Genomic DNA, 13,920 nt, shown 5'->3' with positions numbered 1-13,920 from the left:
TCTTACTTGAAGTACTCTTCACTCCCGCTGACAAACGTCTTATTGGCCTGGCTGGTGAAGTTAATCATGGTCAAGTTGGGATAGGCAGTCATACAGAAGGTCGAGTTCTTGATCTGGATTTTGGGATGGTCAGTGATGACGCAGGAATCTGTAGGAGAGGACAGGATGGAAACACGATGGCATCTATGCAGAAAATATACCCAGGAGTCTTAGCAATTGAAAACCAAAAGCCAAAAAGATTTGCCAGGCATTGAAGAGTAACTTCGGGAAAGTGTTAGCTGAACCAGCCTAGATGGAGATGAACCGCAGAATTACCTTTTATGTGTCACGGACCCCAGAGCCCTGAGTCGTACAGATAACAGTGGTTCTCCTTTATAGACACTCTCCGTGAGGTTCATGCTGCACTGAGCACTTCATATGCAGGCATTATCTCACTTAACGATCACAACAGCCTATGCAGTGGGTACTATTACCACTGTTTTTAAATTGAGGGAAAAGGCTCAAAGAGGTTAAGTAACTCCTGAAATCATACAGCTAATGAGGAAGAGAATTGGGACTCAAACCCAAGTCCTCAGAACTCCACAGAAAGTAAATGGCTTGCAGAGATGAATTTAATTAGAGCTACTGCCACAGAAGGCTTCCTTGTACGTTCACCTTGAATCCACAGCCTGGCAGTAAGAATGACACATAGTACGTACATATGACATTGTTTCCTACACACCCACACAGGCTAGTGGAGGCAGCAACCATGCGGTGTGCTTGTGAGCTCTGCAGCAGGACCTAACCCAGGGGTTCCCTGGGGATGAATTTGTTAGTGCCAAATGTCTCCTGCAAAAGCTCCTGGGGCTGAGAACCACTGCTCTTAGCGTCCTCAAAATGCCTTCTTATTCACTGTTTTGTTCTTTAGTCTAATCAAATAACAGAGAGTTCCGGGAGGACTCCGAACTGATAACTATCAAACACCGAGGAAGCATCTGTTTCCCCGCAGCAGCGACCTGAATGCAGACACTTAAAGCACCATCCACATCCCTTTTCTCTCCCTAAACACAGTATTTATCTCTTGCCCTCCCGCCCAAAAGTACGTCCACCCCCTAAGACTGAAAAGATCCCTAACATGCGGGCAAATGCCAAACTGCTTGTCCCCCAAACTGCCATTGTGAAGCACAAGCACGAAGGCAGCTGCGTGTCTGGGTCACTGCTGCCTGCAGAACCAGGTCACGCGCTCCTGCGGCACTGCAGCAGGGCTCCCGGCAGCCTCCTGCAATACCCCTTCTCGCCGCCAGATGGCAGAAGCGTGCTTCCGCGCCGTCAGGTCGGGCCTGCCGAGTCATCAGAGAGCTCTGCGGCCCAGCAACCCTGAACAAAGAGCGGCGATAATGATCATTCTAAATTGGAAGCTGTTTGAAAGGGATTCTCTTTACTCGGGCAATTATTAATAAATGAAAGCAATGAAAGGCTAGGGAGAAAAGGAGTCATTTAATTAAAGTTCTAATGAAAATTAAGCCATTCCAGAAATAGAAATGGTATTCATGTGGTTTCCGTTTTAAATGGCCCAGCTAAGCTCCTAATTTCACAGAACAGTCACTGGTCTCACTTGGCAGGGCATGGATTATCCGTGTTCCAATACAGATACCTGGGTGGTGGAGTCCCCCTGAGGAAGAGTCTTTCTTACAGAATACTAGTACACCTTAGAGAGGATGTGTGGCAAATGGCTTCTACCCATGAACTAGGGGAGGGCTTGTCTCTGGGGCTGGTGTGGGTACCTGGTCCCAGCATCTGGATGGTGAGGCAGGGCTCCTGGGGAGTAGGTCCCTAGCAATTCTGAGAAGGACCTGAATTAAATACCTCCCTGCCATGGTTGAAGGTCAGAACGGCAGCGATTCATCCCCTTCTCTCCTGGGACTAACTGCCTGCTATCACAGGGTAGGGTGATTATAGGGTTGTGAAGGAGAGGGTGAGCTTGGGAGGTTATTTGTGGAACACTGCATCGGGGAAGGAGTGGTTCTGTTTTCTCTCTCAGAGTGGCCCTTTGGGAGAGAGCCTGAGATACCCTTTGTCTGGATTCCCGACTTGTCCATCAGAGCAGTGGGGCTCTGAAGCCGCCTGTGTCTCCGCAAGTCAGACCATCATCACCTTTCTACGACACCCCAGGACCCCAAAGGACCAATACTACTTCCGCCTGGCCCTTGTAAGGGAACATGCACGTGTGTAGAGAACAAAGAACAGAGAGGGGGTGTGCGCGCGTGCACACACACACACACATTTGCTTTTTAACAAACAAATGAAAATATTTAAAAATGAGATAAGATCTGCCTAGCCTGTCCATACGTTCCCAGGGTGGGAAATGTCCATTGTCTCTCTGTTGAGAGCTTGCCTAGCTTTTCTGGTTTGTACCAGTCCACTAGGAGCTTAGCTGTGCAGTGTCTTTACTCTGCCTTTAAAGCTTCCTGGGTACTGTGAGCCAGACTGGAAACTCCACAAACCCAGAGGTACCATTCACGTGCCCGGCCTAGTTTATGTGCTCAGCTTGCTTTAAAAAAATAACAAAACACATGCATACACATACAGAACTATAAAATAAATACATGTCCATAACAGATAATGTAGAAAAGAATGGCCCCAAATTGCCAGTGAAAAGATTGTGTATCATCTTCCTATATGTCTTCTATCCATGCATATTTTCTTAAGAATAATAAAAGTACACTATAAGTCTGTATCTTGTTTTTACATTTAACACAATATGGTGAGGATTTCTCCATATTTTATGAATATTCATTTTTAATGACTATAGAAAACTTCATCGTATAGATGCACTACAATTTATTAGAACCATGGAATTATCCAGTAATTACTGAATTTTTATCACATGTGTGTTTCTGATATTTTTCCAAGACTGGAAATGTGGCTGCAATGAACAATCATGTATAGTCCTTAACTGTGTCTCTGACTCAGACAAGCTTCCCTTTTATCCCAACTCAGCCACAAATAGGTAGGGAACACCTGGGCTGAGGTCACCCTGCAGGACTGAGGGGGTAGAAACTGCTGGGACTCTTCGGGGGCCCTGGCTGAGCAGATAAGCAGGAGTCATGAGACCCAAACCCTATTGCTGGCTGTACCTTGTGACTCAGCCTGACACTCCCACTCTCTGAGCCTTTGAGCCCACTTTCTCACCTGCAAAACAGAGGTCATGTTACCTGCCCCTTGGAACTCTTGGGCACTTATTTGGAATAGCAGGGCCATCATTTATGAAGCTACTTTGTAGATTGGGAAGCATTTAGCATGGTAGTTAGGACCAGGGTCTTGGGAGGAGGGTACTTGGGTTCAAATCCCAGATCTACCACAGAGCTATCTCTATGACCTTGAGCTCCAGTTTTTATCACCTGTAAAGTGAAAATAATATTGCAAGCCATATGTTGGTTTATTGTTCATGTTGACACTGGTAATATGAGTAAAAGGGTTTAACATGGCTCTTGGCATGTAGTAAGTGATGCTGGGTATTATTATTAAGTGTTAAGGTGCCGCACAAATATTGGTGGATGTTGTTAGTAGAAGAGAATGGTGTTGCTGAACTACTATCCCTCCCGGGGGACAGCTGCAGGCACTGATCACTATGACCCACATGGTCCCTGAGGGAAGTCCCCAGGGAAGCTCCCACAGACACTGAATCAAGGCAGCAGCCCTCCTCCAGCAGGCACTCCCCTGAAAAGCGACTCCCCTCCCTGGCACAATCTGGAATGAACAAGCTGGGCTCTGGAATGATGTTGAGGTATTTCTCCATTCCAGGCCCCACATCCTGGGAGATGCCCTTTGCCTACCATGGCCACCATCTTCAGAGAGCCATCTGGCAGGTGGTTTTCAGTTGTACATCTGGGGACAGCTGCCCAGTGGGGTTCTCTCTACAGCAGCTTTGCAGAGGTGACCACCAGGATGTGGGCAAACTGCACCCTAGTGCCTCCTACCCTTGGGTGAACCTGGGGAACCTTAACAATACAGACTCCTAGGCTCCATCCCCAGATTATCTGAATGCATTGGTCTGGCATGGACACTAGTGACGGTTCAATTTGTTAGTTCCCCGGGTGAATTTTATTTATTGGTATATTCCAAACACCTGGAGTCGTGCCTGGTACACAGTAGGTATACAGCCGATATGCAGCAGCTTGGGTAGAAAACCACTGCTCAAACCTAAGAATATGTCAACATGGAGATTACATAGATGAGGACACTGAGACCCAGAGAATCTAAGAGACACTTACTCCTGCTCATACCACTAGTGAGCCCCACACCTGGGAACTGCCACAAATCCCCATCCCCATTCCTGAGCACATCCAGGTGCACAGGGTTTGAACTATGGGCATGTGTCCCTAGTTTTAACTCTTCTCCAGTCTTACTCAAAGCCTCTGCCAGGGGAACTTGGTCAGGTAAGTATGTACGTGATCATGTGTGTGAAAATACTCCAGTGTGAACGACTGTATGTGCCTGTCTCTGGGGGCGTGGGAGGGAAGGACACACCTTTCTCTCTTAAACACACCCCAAGGGTTAAATAATGTCTGAGTTCTGCCAAGGCAAAAGAGCTGATTTGGGGGCCAGCAATAAGAGCCAGTCTGTAGAGATCACAGGATTCTGCCCTCAACACAGCCCAGCTTAAGGGAAATTACAGATCGCCTGGGGAGAAGACACCACTTGCATATGGGGCCTGTTAAAAGGACCAGAGCCTTGGAAGGTGACTGATAGAATTAGCACCTTCCATTTGTAGAGCTTTATACTTTTTTTCCCAGCTGCCATCATCATATCCTTTCATTTCTTTTCTCCTTGCAGCAATCCCATGAGGTGAGCAGGATGAAGGACATTGTTGCTGTTTCTATTTTGCAAATGAGGGAAACTCAGACTCAGAGGAGAGAAGTTACATGACACAGATACACGTGTCCTTGGGGCTGGGATGTTTTATGGACCAAGAAGCCTTGCCCACGAACCAGCCTGTGTCTCCTCACATTTACGACTCGCCCTTGACCCAACAAGCTGACACTTCTCCCAAGTCCTCATGTGCCCGTGGATTTCAGGTCTGAAACCCCAAGAAACACTCCCTTGTCTCCCAGGCAGAATTCCTCTCTTCTACTATTACATTGTGCACATTTCTACCAAGGGCTTTAGTTGAAGTGCCTGTTCTCATATGAGCAGTATTTTGAAGTGTAGACCCAGAATCACTTGTACCCCTCCCCCAGACTCTAGGACCTCATTGCTTTTCAAATTGTACTATGCATATGAGTCACCTGGGGACCTTGCTAAAATGCAAATTTCCCAACCCTCCCTACCCCAAATCTAATAAATCAGACTCTGGTGAGCCAGCAAATCTGCATTTTTTAAAAACAAACACTCCAGCTATTCCTGAGCACACAAAAATTTTATGACCCCTTTCTGGGCCATGAGCTCCTTAAATATTAGAATTAAGTATAGTTGGTGTTGTTGTTTTAAATCTCTGTGCCCCCAACACCTAGCATAAGGCAGGCAAACACAATATGTGCTCAATTAATCTTCATTGAATGAATGAATGAATGAATGAATGAATGAGTACTTCTCCTAATGTAGGTATATCCAAACTTACCTAATAAAAGTCTGGTTTTATCTTTGCAGTCTGGCGTGTTCCAAGGGTTGTTGCAGGAGCCCCAGGGCAGCACAGCCACAAAGGAGGCAAACAGGTAGAAAAGTGTGTAGCAAATAATCACGTTGTAGTATATGGCTATTAGGACAGAGATGATCAGCATTGCAATGCCACAGCCTGTGGAAGCAAAATTTCCAGGGATTTATTTCATCCCAAATCCTATGGATTTCTTACAGTGGGGCTGGGTGGGGACAGGTCTTGGTTCTCTTGTACAGAGGGATACACTAATAGTGGTGACCTGTGTGTTTACAAAGGGCATCGAGGCATTCTGCCAGGAATGGAATGTGCCAGAAGTGGTCATGGGTCATACTTTAGTGGGACCCAGAGGTGAAGTTGATCAAATAAAGAAGGAAGGAGTGAGTTCTACTGATCACCAAAGCAGGTCTCCCTCCCTGTGGCCGGAGGGAGCAATGTGAGTCTGAGGGGGCTGAGAGGCAGGGGGACTCACCTTGCAGGGCTGGGATGGCCTTCCACACGGACACTGGCCCCTGGCTGGCAAACTGACCCAGCGACACTTCTAAGAAGAAGATGGGCAACCCAGCCAGAGCCAGCATCATCAGGTAGGGGATGAGGAAAGCACCTTGGGAAGAGAGAATGGGAGTGAGAGCCCTGGGAGGCCAAGGCCGGGCTTGGGCCCACTTTCCCTTTCCTTTACAGAGAGCTTTTGATGGTCCCGCTCAACCACAGGCACCCAGGGACATTGAAGACATTTCACGCTTATAAAAAACACAAGGGTTCCCTGCGAACATACTCCTTTTCTCAACCCCCACTGGATGAGCTGCTAGGATTGTGTGCTGGCTGGGTTTTAGTCTTCTTTTTTTAATTGTAGTACTTCCGTGTCCCAAAATTAAGTTCTTCCTGTGTTCCACAAGTCCATGCCTTTGACTCATTGCTGGAGTCAGATTTGGTGAAATCTCATCATCTCTACAGCACCCCCACCCTCCAAGGACTTAACATTTGGGAAGCGAGACTTTGGGAGCCCTCCTTGGCTTACAACCCAAGTTACCTGGTTACCTGCACACCTTCTACCAGCCAAGGGGGTCTGCTCTGACAGACAGGTGGCCAGGCACCCATTCCTCTCCCACCACTGCAGCCATTACAGACTTCTCAACTTCCCTCTCCACATAAGAAGTCCCTTCCATTCCTCAAGGTCAACTCAAATACCTCCTCCTCCAAGAAGTCTCCCTGTCTCTCCCCCCAGGCCCTGAGCACTTGACAATATTTATGTGGGTATCTCATCTAGACTATGGCTTTCTTTCCCTTGGAAGATTCTGTAGGGGTTTTTTGAAGGCTTGGGGAATAGCCATGTTCTCTGAAAAGGTTTGGGCCAGGAAGCGCTGCAATATGGGTCAGGCCAATTCCAGGACTAGTGGTGACAGAGCCCAGAACACTGTGCCCAATGGAATGAAGCTGATCTTTCCTAGGGTACTCTTTCTGTTCACCCTCCTCCCAACTTCCTGTCTGGAGGAGAGAACTTTCCTGTGGGTGGGGGGGGAGTTGGAGTGGGGGGGGGGGGCGGGTCACCTAGAGACTCTCCAGGCCAGGAAGGCTTGGTGGCAGGCAGCAGCACTGGGCTGCAGAGGAGTAAAATTAGGGGTCATGATGTGGTTTGTGCAATCCTCTTCTGCTCCTAGGAAGGAGGTGGTGAGCTCTCCACCCCACGCTGAGGGCTTCAGAGCCTGGGAGCCGCAGTGCAGAAAAGTGGGGCTCTCCTCCAGGGCCTGGCTGGGTGCGCAGCTCTGCAGCAGCTCTGGAACCTGGGCATGTGCACTGCCCCGCAGTTTGCAGATCCCAGGCTAACAAAGCCAGGGCACTTTCACTGATCAAACTGGCTTGACTGGAACTCATCCCTTTGTGATCCTGTGTACCTACTGCCCTTCCTGTCACTGAAAGCTTTATTAGAGCACCTTCCTTCCCCCAGTTCCTGCACCCTGGTCTAGGGACTCCCTGAGGAAAACAGCAGAAACCTGGAAACCCGGCTGTGGTGCCCTTATTTGGGTGGCCACACATTTTTTTAGTTTCCAGGGCACCCAGATTGCAAATGCTCTGTAATCCTCATAAGTACTTGTCAACTTGTCCTAATTTGGAATTGGGAGGAGGGGCATTAACATATTTTTCCCTTTCAATTGTCCTGTGGTGCAGTATGTGTCCATTGTCCCTTTGCACCAAATTCCGCCTGGAGCTCATCCAAGAGACAAAAACAAAACAAAACAAAACAAAACCCCAAAAAACAAACAAAAAAACAGAACAAAACAAAACTTAAGCTGCCTAACCTGATGGGGTGAGAGGCAAGTTTAACAGCTGTGGGAGGGAGTTCCAGGTGCAAATTCCTATTATAACAACCAGCAGGGGGGCAGCCACTGGCCCTGGGCACCTCAACATCGAGAGGGCCAGCCAGGGTCCCTCCTTCAAGGGCACAGAGAGGTTCAGCAGAGCCTAGAGGCCTGGCAGCTGGTGCTTGCTCACTGGTGTCCTCACCGTTTCAGAAATGCTTGTCTTTCAAAAGCATTTCTTCCACCCAGTTAGGGCAAATGAAAGGAAACACACTTTGACTAAAGGATTTTGCTGTGCCGCTGGTGTCCAAGGGGATGTATGTGTGGGGATACTTCTGAGAGGGTTTTCAGAGCACAGCTCCTAGCCCCTCTCTGCTCACACCTGGTTTGCCAGCAGTCAGCATTCAGCACCACCCAAGTGCCCATTCCCAAGGTCTCCCGTGTAGGCTGGGATTTCCAAGTCATACTCTTAAAGTATCCTGAATTTGGTGTCCAGCACCACACAGAGTCTGGACTTCCCTGCATCAATGCCCACTTGGCTCAGGACCCAGACCCCCCCTCCCCACAGAACCAGGGGGGATCGAGGGCCCACCTCTTCCCCAAACTCTCTCCAGGTAAAAGCCTCTTGGATCTAGGGTGAAACAGTTACTGAAGCTCCTGCCCTCTGGCTTAGCCCTGTTGCCTCAGGGGATGGGGCTGGAGTGTGAGGAGGTTGTTCTAAGCCTCCCCTTGGGGCCCATCCTAGGGCTCTGGGTCCCTCCCCCAACCCCCAAGTGCCCACCCCACAGCGCCACAGGCGGAAAGACCGGAAAAGCCATACCTCCCCCGTTCTGGAAGGCCAGGTAGGGAAACCTCCAGACATTGCCCAGCCCTACTGCATACCCCACCATGGACAGGATGAAGTCCAGTTTGCTGGACCAGTTCCCTCGGGCCTTATTCTCATCCCCTTGCTCGTCCTCCTGGGGGCGGAAAAGCACATTGTCGGATAACAGCCCCAGGTTGGTCAGCAAGCAGGTCCCCTTCCAGCCCCCCATCCCTGCTGAGGGTCTTTCCCAGCAAGCAGGCCCCCACTTTTCAACCGAGGATGCATCAGCAAGCAGGACCCCAATTCTGAAGAGGGAATGCACCTACAAGCAGGAACCTCACCCCTCAACTCTACACTGAGACTCTTTCGGCAAGCAGGCTCCCAGCCCTGATCTGAGATCCACCTTAAACAACCCCTGAGCCCCTCTTGCCCAAATCCTGCAGTCAGGACACACCAGCAAGCAGCTTTCCCCAAACCTTGAACCAGTTGGTTGATCGCAAGCAGGTCCCTCCATCCCCAAACCCCTGACCAAGAGTTTATTAGGCAAGCAGGCCCCCAATGTCATGCCCAGAGTCTCCAGCAAGCAGGTCCCTAACCAACCCACCCCTCCCCACCCCAAACCTCTCAACACACCCCTTCCTCAGCTCTTTCTCCCTCTGGAGCTTGTGCTAAGGCCAGAGAGAGAACTGCAATGCCTGAAGCCAGCCAGAGCCCCTGCCTCCCTTTCTCTGCCAAAGCCTGCAGGCAGAATCTGCCTGGTTGGTTAATTTAGGGGAGGGGATACTTTCAGCATGGGGGTAAGGGAAATGGGTAGGAGGGAGATGTGTGGGTTAAAAAGGGGGGATAATAGAGAAGTGGATATGGCAAGAGATAGGACACCTAACACCTTGAATTCTGATCTAAATATCACCATTAGCCAGCTATATAGTCCCCCAGGCCACTTGCTCTATCTGAGCCTCTGTGTTCCCATCTGTAAAATGAAGGGCTTAGAACAGCTATGCCCTGAGCACCTTCCAGCTCCAGCTTTGGGGCTCACCTCTGCAAACTCACACTAAGATGCTTTTGGGAGGGCCATACATGATTCTGGAATGTCTAACTACTAAACAGAAAAGCCACCTGAACTAAAACTCTGAAAATGTTCAGGACACCAGGCACCCCATAAAGCTTCTAGGACCCAGCCTCTGCATGGCTTTCATCTCCTCAGTCACCTTCCACCTCTATCCTAGCAACCCAGGATGTCCCACCCTGGTCCACAGGCCGAGGAGGATGAAAAAGCAGCTGTCAGGAGGAGAGGAAGTGGTGGGGAGAAAGGCAGGTAGGTGTCAGAAAGGCAACAACAAAAAGATGGGCAGAGCTAAAAATAGGCAAATGCAGGGCTTGATCTACACTGAACATCTTTAGCATCCCCCTACATTCCTTCCCACATGTACTAGCCCCACCCCCACCTCCCGTTCTTCCAGAGCTGGAAGGGTGGGAGTTCCAGCGGCTTTTGCCGCAGTGCGGAGGTTAAGAAGACACGAGAAACAAAATTCTGCCTCCATCTGGGGTTACACTGGTGGGCACATGCTGTCAGAAGCAGTTAATACACACAGACGAACACTCCAGAAGTGGCCCCCCAAAACAAGGACAGGGTGGAAGAGCCAAAGTGTCTGTTCGTTTCTAATTACTCTAACAGCTGAGCTGCTGCATGGGTCTGTGGATAACTGTGTGTGTGTGTGTGTGTGTGTGAGAGAGAGAGAGAGAGAGAGAGAGAGAGAGAGAGAGAGAGAGAGAGAGAGAGAGAGAAGGAGAGAGAGAGAGTGAGAGAACACGAACGAGAACAAACACTAGAGTGACTACAAACAGAAGGGTTATATAAATCCAAAATCTCACCCAGGTGGATGTTCTGGTTTAGGCACCCACCACTGCATACATGCCTAGCCCTTGAGCCCAGGGAGGAGAGGAGATAGTGGAAAGGCAGGAAGGGACAAGCTGAAGCGGGTGGAATGGGACAGAGGAAAGAAGAGATCAGAGGAAGGAGAGAGACTGGGGGAAACTGGAAGAAGATGAAGCCTGTGTGGGAGAAGGGGCCACCGGGAATAGTTGCTTATCTTTCACCCAGGATTGGGGTTTGCTCTGTGGGGTTTTCATGCCTCTGGTTGAGCATAAAGGATCAAATGCAGAGCTGGTTTCAGGTTTGTGGAGCCCGAAGCTTATACAATTGAGGGTGGGGGGACCCATACAAAATTATGATGACAAAATTAGGTACCAGATTTTTTCTTTTTTTTAAATTTATTTTTGGAAAACCCCTGAAACTTAACTTTCAGCAGCAGGCTCCTGTGAACCCAGCTCTCATCAAATGAGTTCTCATGTGATAAATGGTAACTCACAGTGAAAAGGCTACAAAACTTAAACGAATATTTATTTCCTCTGGGTTTTTCTTCCTTTTTTTAATTAAGAAAAGTAATTAAAGACCCAGTTATTGGCAAGTGAGGGTTGTGTCTTCGTAAGGGGGTAGGAACACACATGCCTCAATTGCTTAATCAGGCTGCGCCCGGTTTCTGCTCCCACTGAGGCTGGGAAGAGACAGGGAGCGGCAGGTCCTGAGGTCGATCCCTCGGGCGGGGCAGGGTCACCACAGCCCTCCTGCCCTGAACTGGAGACCCCAGCGCAGTGCGAGCTTCAAAGCCCCAAAGCTGCTGTCAGCACCCATTACCTGACACTGCCAACCAGTCTCCGCATCAGCACACGTGCACCCGCCACTGCCCGCTCCCCTCACGCGCCTGGGGAGCAGGAGACTGCGCGGGCCGAGAGCGACCTGCTTACCTGGGCGGCAGTGGTCGCCACGCTGCCAGGCAGCACAGACGTGATTCCATCCGTGCCCAGCACTACGGTGCTCTGGCTCATATTCACCCAGCCCACGGCTGGGGTATTGTTCCGCTCCAGGGTGCCCTTGCCCACACTCACGTCCGCATCCTCCTCCGGGCCCCGAAGGGCCGGAATCTTACAATGCATCGCGTTGCCTGGCCCTGCGCCCCCAGAAGGGGCAGCCTGTGCGCCATGAGTCTCGCTCAAATCCCGCAGAGCCGCGGAGGGGGCCGGCGGCCTTGGTCTCGGGCAAGCCCCCAACCCCAGGCGTTCAGCCTCACAGGCTCGGGGGTCGAGGGACTGGAAAGTTTGGGCGCCGGTGGAAGCCGACCTGGGCACACTGGGCGGCGTGGCCGAGGCTGCGGGAAGGTCCTGCTCCGGGCTGGTCCTGGGCGCGCATGAACCCTCGTGGTGGCCCAGCACCACCGCCGCCTCCAGGCTGTTGGCTGGTTGTTTATTCATTTCCCTGGGAGCACCGCAATCCTGCACATACAACGTGAAATAGGTGCAAAAAAAAAATCAAGGCAGCTTTGAAATTAACCTGTGTCTACATATAGAGCTATGTTCACAGCTCAGGTCCAAACACAATATCTAGGGAACAAATTGAAATCTGGATTTTTCTTTCCTTTTCCAGGAAAAACTGCAGTCAGTATTTTTCAATTTGCCTGTCTGCTCAATAACCAGATGACATAAGGAAGCTAACGTTCTCCTCCCTGACGGAGTGGAACTGAGAAAAGAGGCAGAAATGGTTTTTTGGAGCAGTAAAGGGGAGGGTGAGAATAGCCCTACAGCCATGAGCTCTCCACTCTCTTTGGATTTCACATCACGGCTGTAGGGTGCCCATGTCCCCATCGCCATTGTAGAAAGATTCTTTAATTTTCCGCCCCATTTCCTTTGTCATTCAACAATGCACATTGCCTCTTTTTTTTCTCCCCATAAGCGATAGACAAGCTGCGGCCACAAAGCTGATGCCCTGGCACCTGCGAGGATTTCAGGCGAAATCGTTGGTGCGAATCCCAGTGATCCAAAATCCAGCCCTGCCCGCCAGGTAGCAAAGGCAGGGATAGCAGCAACAACCCAACAACAATGATAAAGCACACTTAAAACACTGCACAGTAACCAGGTTTGTTATCTTACACAATCTACATTCACTCCCAGATTCCCAGATATGTAAAAGAACATGCCAAGTGCCCGCCTCCAACCCAGAATACATTCACAGAAGTCTGATATCCTTCATGGACCAAAACTCATGACTAATTTTCATTTGATTTCTCCCAATTGAGGTTCAAATTAAAAAAACTACCAGCGGTGGTTTTTCCGTCCGCTTTCTTCCTTCTCGTTATCTTTCAAGGTTTCCTAAACATTAGTACCAATAATTACTATTATACTGTGAGAATAACCATATTGCCTTCAGCTCATCCACACACCACTCATCAAATCTTCTTGCACAAGTGCACATAGCAGAACTCCTTAATTTGCACCAATCTAAGTACCTTGACTCCAGCAAGCATTCTTATCTCATCCTCTAGGACCCAGAGCCACTAAGGCTCCTATGGGCATCTGATTTCAGCACCGAGGACAGTGCTAAGAATCCGCAGGGTAGGTGCTAAGAATCTGCAGGGTAGGTGACCCGCCAACCTCTCAGCTCCATACCTTCAGAAACCTCTTTTGGACCTCAGGTGATGTTCACAAGTGCAAATACTACGGCTGTGACGACTGTCCTCCCTCCTTCTTCCAAAATGTACAGAACATTTCAAAAAGAAGTATTCAAAACGAATCTGCTCCTCCTAACCCCGAAGCCCCCTCTCTGAAAAGAACAACAAAAAAGCAAACACTCACCATGTCTGACACCGGCAGCAGACTGAATAGGTAGAGAGAGTGAAACCAGCTATTGACAAGACTGGGTTCGGCTCCAGCAAGAGAGGCAGGCGCTTTCTATATCTCCTTAGGAAAGGCGAGGTTTGCGTCAGTGCAAAGCAAGGTGCCCTTCGTTTGACATTTTCTTGATAATACAAGTTTGATAAATCATTACCCCCATGGATTCGAGTTTTAAAGGGACAACAGCCGTGAGTACGCTGGCCCGCTGTTGTCACTCGGGAGGGAGGGGGGCTGCGTGTTCAGCGTGACTCATGTGGGTCTGATTACTAAACCGAAGCCGGCGGCGGCAGGAGATGACAGAAGTTTGCCTCTCCCTAATTACGGAAAACATGGGAAGGACACGTCCCACTGCACCCAAGGCAAGGCGCAGAGCGGATGGGGCTGCCGAGGTGGGCGCGAGGGAAGGAGTTAAATCACCCTCATGTTTCTGTCTTTCTCTGCTACTACATCCGTAGCTGCCT

General features: G+C 49.7%; 1 protein-coding gene across 1 annotated transcript in view; it reads right to left on the bottom strand.

The window, feature by feature from the left end:
• The window catches only part of SLC6A5 (solute carrier family 6 member 5), a 43,483-nt gene extending 31,050 nt beyond the window's left edge, over window positions 1-12,433 (bottom strand). Inside the window, exons 1-6 of the mRNA XM_059710861.1 lie at window positions 12,371-12,433; window positions 11,540-12,064; window positions 8,750-8,888; window positions 6,105-6,236; window positions 5,600-5,773; window positions 7-148 (exon numbers count right to left, since the gene is read on the bottom strand). Coding sequence (XP_059566844.1) covers window positions 7-148; window positions 5,600-5,773; window positions 6,105-6,236; window positions 8,750-8,888; window positions 11,540-12,064; window positions 12,371-12,433 — 1,175 coding nt within the window. The remainder of the gene's footprint in view (window positions 1-6; window positions 149-5,599; window positions 5,774-6,104; window positions 6,237-8,749; window positions 8,889-11,539; window positions 12,065-12,370) is intronic.
• Between the last annotated feature and the right edge of the window lie 1,487 nt (window positions 12,434-13,920).

The sequence above is a fragment of the Myotis daubentonii genome, chromosome 9 (assembly GCF_963259705.1).
Source record: "Myotis daubentonii chromosome 9, mMyoDau2.1, whole genome shotgun sequence".
Taxonomy (NCBI): domain Eukaryota; kingdom Metazoa; phylum Chordata; class Mammalia; order Chiroptera; family Vespertilionidae; genus Myotis; species Myotis daubentonii.
Note: the sequence above shows the minus strand (reverse complement) of the source record. Positions and strands in the feature narration are given on the sequence as shown.